This window comes from Gracilinanus agilis, chromosome 2 (assembly GCF_016433145.1).
Source record: "Gracilinanus agilis isolate LMUSP501 chromosome 2, AgileGrace, whole genome shotgun sequence".
Lineage (NCBI taxonomy): Eukaryota > Metazoa > Chordata > Mammalia > Didelphimorphia > Didelphidae > Gracilinanus > Gracilinanus agilis.
In genome coordinates, this window is record NC_058131.1 from 160214507 (window position 1) to 160221335 (window position 6829).

General features: G+C 46.8%; 1 protein-coding gene across 2 annotated transcripts; it reads left to right on the top strand.

Moving 5' to 3' along the window:
- Nucleotides 1-732: 732 nt before the first annotated feature.
- On the top strand, nucleotides 733-5845 carry DOK2 (docking protein 2). 2 transcript variants are annotated; one of them, XM_044660822.1, is made up of 5 exons: nucleotides 733-795; nucleotides 1839-2120; nucleotides 2420-2528; nucleotides 3766-3950; nucleotides 5222-5845. In XM_044660822.1, exons 1-5 carry the CDS (start codon nucleotides 733-735, stop codon nucleotides 5843-5845), a joined length of 1263 nt encoding a protein of 420 aa, XP_044516757.1. The 2 variants fall into 2 exon arrangements, with proteins under 2 accessions (XP_044516757.1, XP_044516758.1); XM_044660823.1 differs by having other exon boundaries at nucleotides 2426-2528.
- The last annotated feature ends 984 nt before the right edge of the window (nucleotides 5846-6829 follow it).

A 6829-nucleotide genomic window follows, 5' to 3' on the forward strand; every position in this document is an offset into this window, starting at 1 on the left:
GTTTGCCTCAGTTTCCTCATCTGTAAAATGAGTGGGAGAAGAAAATGGTCAACCACTCTAGTATCTTTGCCAAGAAAACTCAAATGGGGTCAAGAAAAGTCAGATACGACTGAAAACAACTGAATAGCAACAACTAAAGTCAATACCTAACTGTCCCTTGTGACAGAAGTAACATGTCTCTGACTCAGTTTCCTCATTGATAAATTGGGCTAAATGGTCTCAAAGGACCTTTCTATGATTCGAAGACTGTTATTTAACTTCAGGCAAGTTATTTTTAGGCTTCAGTTCCTTCCTCTGCAGAATGACGAGAGAGATTCTCTTAGTTTCCTTCCAGGTCAACATTCTATGGTTTTAGTTGGGCCACTTTCCTTGGTGAAATTAGCTTCAGGGTCCATTTGTTTCTACAAGCGAGCTACCCTGTACTTGTATGGTTTCTGTGTAGGGTTGAGTCTCTTGGTGTCTGTGTCAGTGACCCACATGATGTATGTACAGCTGAATCTTCTTTCATGTTCTTTTTCTTCTACACTGAGAATACAGGAAGCTTAAGTGTGAAACCCAAGTCATCGAAAATACCACACGGCCTGTCGTCATCAAGATAGAACAGTGAAGGGCCGGGGACTCCAGGCATAGAGGAAACAAATTCAACAGCAGAAGGGGAACCAGAAGGAGAGGCGAGACAGGATTGCACTAAAAGGACTGAGCAGCAGGCAGGGACACCGCCATGCTTCAGAGATGGGGGAGGTGATAATAAAGCAAGGTTTCCTGTACTTTCAACAACAGCAGACTTTTGGGAAGGTAAGAAAAAGTCCGGGAGCGTTCTGTGCAGAAGACTGCTACAGAGGAGCTTCTAGGAGCCTCCCTGGGCTAGCTTCACCCTCCATGGACATCCTAGGGATCGATCCTGGGTACAGTCTGAAAATAGGGCTCAGCTTCCAGGCTGATGTTTCTAGAAAGATGGCCCTCCTCTTCTTCCAAGTCCTCTGTCTGAGTTTGTTCTCTTTTTTGGGGTGTAAGAGTGCCTACAGTCCTAGTGGTAACAAAGGGGGCAGATTCAAGGATCCCTTATTTTCTTGATGGTTCCTTCTTGGTGGCAGCTTCAGGGATAATAGAGTTTGGGGGTAGCTTTTCTCTCAGAAACCCAAATAACATTGTTTGGGGGCAATTTAGGTCTTCAGATCTTTCTTATTTTCAAACTCCTGGGAAAGAAGAAGTTTCTGCTTGACATTCCTATGGATTCCCAGAAGCAACTTTCTCAAAGATTATACTGAAGAAAGAAGGCAGAAAAAGTCCCTGGGCGAATAGAGGGGAGTTTTCTGAACCTAGATCCTACCCAGGACTGGAGTGTTTAACTTTAGGCTCTGTTTTCCTCATCTCTTTTCTGGAGTTTGGGACCAGAATGATGCTCGCTTGATCTGATTTCTTGGCCTTTGTTCTGGTATCTCTCTGTCTCTGAGCCATTGTCTGTGTGGGTTTTTTAAAAATTTGTGTCTGAACATTTTTCCGTTTGGCTGCCTCCCTCCATTCTGGGCAATCTTTCTCAGACTGGCTTAGCCTTTCTTGGTTGGTCTTGGTCTCAATCAGCTAATTTCTATATGTGTCTAATTCTCACAATCTCTGTTATTCTGTTTATTTAATTGGTCATGGTGGTGGTGGCGGTGGCTGCAGTGGATGTCCTGGGGTTCTCCTACCTCTCCCTCTCTTTTTAAAAATTGCCCTTTAGCCTTAGTCATAGTGCCACTGCCTCTGGCCTGCTTCCATGGTTCATCTTTCCCCAGTCAGTGGCTGTCTGTCCTGGTGTGCCACACCGCCTCTCTATCTTTGTTTCACCCTGACCTCAGAAGTGGCGGCGATTCTGGGCTGTACTGTATGGAGAGTCCAGTTGTTCCTTAGCCCGGCTGGAGCTTCAGGAGGGCCCTGAGAAACCCCGTCGGGGGGAGGCTGCCCGACGAGTCATCCGCCTCAGTGACTGTTTGCGGGCAGCTGAGGCTGGAGGGGAGGCTGGCAGCCCCAAGGACACCAGCCCCTTCCTGTTGGAGACCACCGAGCGCTTATGCCTTCTAGCCGCCCCGACCCTTGAGCGCGGTGACTGGCTCCAAGCCATTTGCCACCTGGCTTTTCCGGTGAGGAGCTTAGAGGTTGGATCCTGGGTGGAAAAAGTTGGGACAGGAGCTCCAGGAAGGGGATTGCTAGATAGCCCCACCAGGAACATTGGGACTAGGGTACCTTGGGAGCTAGTAGGTTAAATTGGAAACTGTCTTAAGAGATTAGAGGGGCAACTTGTGTAGAGATAGGTAGGTTTGAGGGTGGAGAAATGGGTCTTACAGGAGCTTCCTGAACACAGGTGGGAGAAATTGGGGTTATTTGGGGAATTGAGTCTAGGCTGAAGTGACTCTGGTGGATTTTTGCCCCTTTTCTCCAGTTGCAGAGAATAGAACGGAGGGAGCCAATAGGGCAGGAAGACTCCACTTCAAAGCAGCATGACTTACCATGCATGGAAGAGAATGTCTTGTATAGCTCTACACCCTCAGGTGAGAGAGAGCTGGCCAGATTTCCTCTGGATTGTAGTCCTGAGGGCTAGAATGCTCAGTGAGTGAGTGTATGTGCTGCAAGGGTCAAAGGACTGGGGCGAGGGGGGGGGGTGGGGCCCCATCCATGGCCCACTTGCTTCCTGCTTGTGGTTCTCTCTTGGCCCTCTTCTTGGCCTCTCCAGCCACCCCCCTCCCCTTTATCTTTAGTTCACCATCATATCCGGGTGTGGTCCAGAGGAGGGGGTGGGGGTGGGGACCAGAGGCATGGACAGAATATCAGTCCAAGGTACAGTCCCTTTATCTTGACCCAGTCCCTTCCCTTCCTACCTGGTTCTGCTAGTTCTAGGGCAATGGGACTGCCAAGATGACCAGGTGAGGGTGGCATGGTCATTCTGAAAACTTTATTTTTTTGATTTTTTTTATTGTTCCTACCCCCTGAAGTATTAAATGGCAGACAAAGCCCTCTTCCTTTCCCCCTCTCCCCACATTCCACATATCCTTTCTCATCCAGTAAATGAGGGCAGCTGAAAGTAGGGGAAAAGGTCAGAGTGAAGACTCCTCTCCCACCTAGAGACTAGGACAAAGGTTTCACTTGCAGGTAGGCCCTCATGGATGAGAGCTGGAAGACTTTAAAACCACTGGGGGTTGTAGCAGCAGCAGCAGCTGCAGGAAGGATGTGGGCTTCAAGCCTGGGGTGGATGTGACTAGGGCTTGATGCCTGCTGGGGTGGATGTGTCAGGTTGAAAAGAGGGACTCTCTTTTCTGGAAGATTTGGGGAGTATAGAATCATTCTGAAAGATTCTTTTTTCAAGATAGTTGGGGGAAGGACATTGCTCTGAGGACTTTTTGTGCCAACAAAGAGCAGAGGTGACTAAGGCCAGTTTGTCCCAAATAGTCTCTTTTTTTTTTTTGTAAAAAATTTTAATGTCATTTGTTTTTAGATCACTTTTATCTGTAGGAAATTTTATTGCTATCTTTTGTTTTTGTATCATCTGCATTTCCCAGTATATTTCTCCTCTTCCCAGAGACTTATCCCTTATAACCAGAATAAAAGAAGAGAAAAACAAACCAAAAATGATTCAGCAAAACAAGCCAACACATGAGCCAAATCTGACATATGTGGTTTTCCACGCCTATAGCCCCTCTCCTCTCCCTGCTGTCATATCTCTTCTCTGGGGCTATGCATGATTAGTATAACTTGGCAGCATTCCCACAATGGCCTCTTTCCCCTTGACAGTGACCCCAAAGAAGGATTTTGTTGTGACTGTGAGACCTACAGAAGCAAGTGAACGGTGCCAACTTCAGGGGTCTTATAAACTTCGGGCAGGAGAGAGTGCCCTCGAACTTTGGGGTGGCTCTGAACCAGGAACTATATTGTTTACCTGGCCCTATAGATTTCTTCGACGATTTGGGAGAGATAAGGTAAAAGAAGACTCTCTCTCTCTCTCTCTCTCTCTCTCTCTCTCTCTCTCTCTCTCTCTCTGAAGGGAGATGGGGCGTGTTGAGAAAGTGTTGAGGGTGGGGGACATGGCTATTGAGGATTAGGGAAAATATGAGGAAAAGGAAGATTAGAGAAATGGGAGAGAAAAGGATGATATGGTGAAAGTCAGAATATGATGGGGAGGGTAAAAAAGGAGGGAAATAAAGAGACAGGAAATGAGGCAGGGGAGTGAAAATAGCAGAATGAGAATGAAGTGGCAGATCTAGAGCAAAGAAACTAGGAGAGGATGAAGAAGAGAAAATGATAGGAAGGACAGGGAAAAAGTTAGGACTGGTAGAGAAGAGAAAGCTAATTGGAAAGAGGGACAGCTAGGTGGCTCAATGAATTGAGACCCAGGCCCAGAAATGGGAGGTCCTGGGTTCAGATTTAACTTCAGATATTTCCTAGTTGTATGACCCTGGTTCAAGTCACTTAACTCTCATTGTCTAGCCCACGGCTTTTTGGCTGTGAAAGCCATAAACCCCACATTTTAAAAAATGTTATTTCACGAGAGCTGTACAGTGCTCACAGTGCGGCTCCTGTAACAGCGCCTGAAAAAAAATTAACTTTATGGCTCCTGCAGAAAGGGCCAAACGTTGCTGACCCCTGGTCTAGCCCTTGCTGCTTTTCTGTATTGGAACCACTACACAGTATTGATTCTAAGATGGAAATGAGAGAGAGAGAGAGAGAGAGAGAGAGAGAGAGAGAGAGAGAGAGAGAGAGAGAGAAACTGGAAATAAGGAAGTCTTTGGATAACAGAAAAGAAAGGGTGGCCAGAGAAGATAACATAAATTCTAGGGTCATAGACAGAGGGGTAACTGGTAATTTTTGTAGAGGGGCAACCACTACAAACCACTTGGGGCAAGCAGAATCTTCAGTTAAGGATGGGTCCAGGACACTGCCTGGTATAGGGAAGACAGAGACCTCAGACTCTTGTGTGAGGCCATTGTAGGCCTGGTTGAAAAGCAGATGAGGGCAGGAGCTCTTGACAGGCTTCTTTTTTAATGAACTCTTTTATTTTAGCTAATGAGATTCTAAACTCTGTTGTTTCTATTTTCACCCCCAATCTGGAAAAATGCCTCCTTCAATTTACTCTACTTACTGCTCTGGGCATGCAAACCAAAAGGGAGACAAATTCCTAAAGGAATATGAGAAATGGGACATTAGAGAGTCAGGTTAATAACAGTCTTCTTGCTCTTACCCCAACCCTTAGGTCACGTTTTCCTTTGAGGCTGGCCGTCGATGTGCCTCAGGGGAAGGGAACTTCGAGTTTGAAACTCGTAAGGGCAATGAGATCTTTCTGGCTCTGGAGGATGCAATTTCTGCCCAGAAGAACTCTGCCTCTTCTGGAACCTCTGCTCAACCAACTGTAGTATCATCATCCTTACCAGTACTTGAAAGCCCATATTCCAGGCCTCATGACTCCCTCCCCCCACCATCCCCAACCATTCCTCCTTCCCGATATTCCAGAGCCCCAGAGGGTGAGTATGCTGTACCCTTTGATTCAGTGGCTAGGTCCCTATTGGGGAATAGCCCGAGGGAAGTACTGCCCACCCCTCCGAAGCCCAGAGTGGACCCACTCTATGACTGCATTGAGGAGCAGCTCCTGCATCACCCCGATCACATCTATGATGAACCAGAGGGAGTGGCTGCCTTATCCCTGTATGACAGCCCCCAGGAGCCCCAGGGGGAGGCCTGGAGGACACAGGCCAAAGCTGATGATGATCACAGGAGACCCTACAAAGGTGGCCTTGGGGACTTCTTGGGGGCTACTCTGTCTGGCTGGTCTGAGGGAGCTGAATATGACAATGTGGTCCTCAAAAGGGGGTCAAAGTGATGGCAAAGATGGAAAATTCAGTGAGTCCAGCTTTCAGGATGGTCATGGACCTTGATCCTTGAGGGGATGGGAAAGGGGGAAAGAAGGGTTTGAATTAGATCTTTCTCTCCCAGCCTTCTCTAATGGCTCCTCTCAGCCTCACAATGATCCTCCTACCATTTTAGGAGTAGAGAAAATTCCTCTTTAGGCTCTTTCTATGCAATGTTTGCAGGATGAGTCAGTATCCTGAAGCAAGAAGGATGAAAAGAGCCACACCTAATAACCCTCCTCCTCCTCCTCCTCCTCCTCTTCCTCTTTCCCTTTCCTCCCCTATAGGAAGGGTTACCCTGAAGCAGAACTCTTTCTTCCCTTATCTCTAAGTTTGTACCCACTTCCTGTGAGCTAAGGGGACCCTCCAGCATTGTAGAAGTCTCACAGGCAAACCCTTCCTTGATGCTGAGGAAGATGGCTATAGTTTCTGTGATTCTTGGACAATTCTCTGGTATTAAAACCCATTTCTGAGATGTCTATGTGTGGCATGAGTACTGTGGGGAAGGTAAGGGGTGTGGTCTTGTCAAGGGAAGTATTTTCTGCTGAGAAGTCTTTTTCCCACCAACGTTCTCCCTAGGATAGGCATTATGGTAAATGCCATACTGACTTTGGCATCAGAAGACCTGAGTTTGAATTCTGTCTTTGATCCTACTTCCTGTGTGACCTTGGTCAAGTCATTTAACCTTTTTGGGCCTCAGTTTTCTCAAATGCAAAATGAGATGGTTAGGGTAGATGGCTTCTCATGTGCCTTCCAGCTCTAGATCTTTGATCTTTTGACTCCTTAAGTCTTCCTCAATGATTTAAGACTTCCTCGAATCTAAGTGTTCTTGTTACCTTGCTAAAATCAGAGTTGGCTTTAGGCAAAATGTGTAGTGAAGAGGTTTTTAACCCTTTTTTATGTCATGAAACCTTTTGGCAGTCTGGTGAAGCTTATGAACCTTTTCTCTTAGGTAT

Coding starts and splice junctions, on each gene's coding strand:
- DOK2 (XM_044660822.1), top strand. CDS start 733: ATGGGGGAGGTGATAATAAAGCAAGGTTTCCTGTACTTTCAACAACAG. Junction 2,121..2,419: donor TTTGCCACCTGGCTTTTCCG/GTGAGGAGCTTA, acceptor CCTTTTCTCCAG/TTGCAGAGAATAGAACGGAG. Junction 3,951..5,221: donor GACGATTTGGGAGAGATAAG/GTAAAAGAAGAC, acceptor CCCAACCCTTAG/GTCACGTTTTCCTTTGAGGC.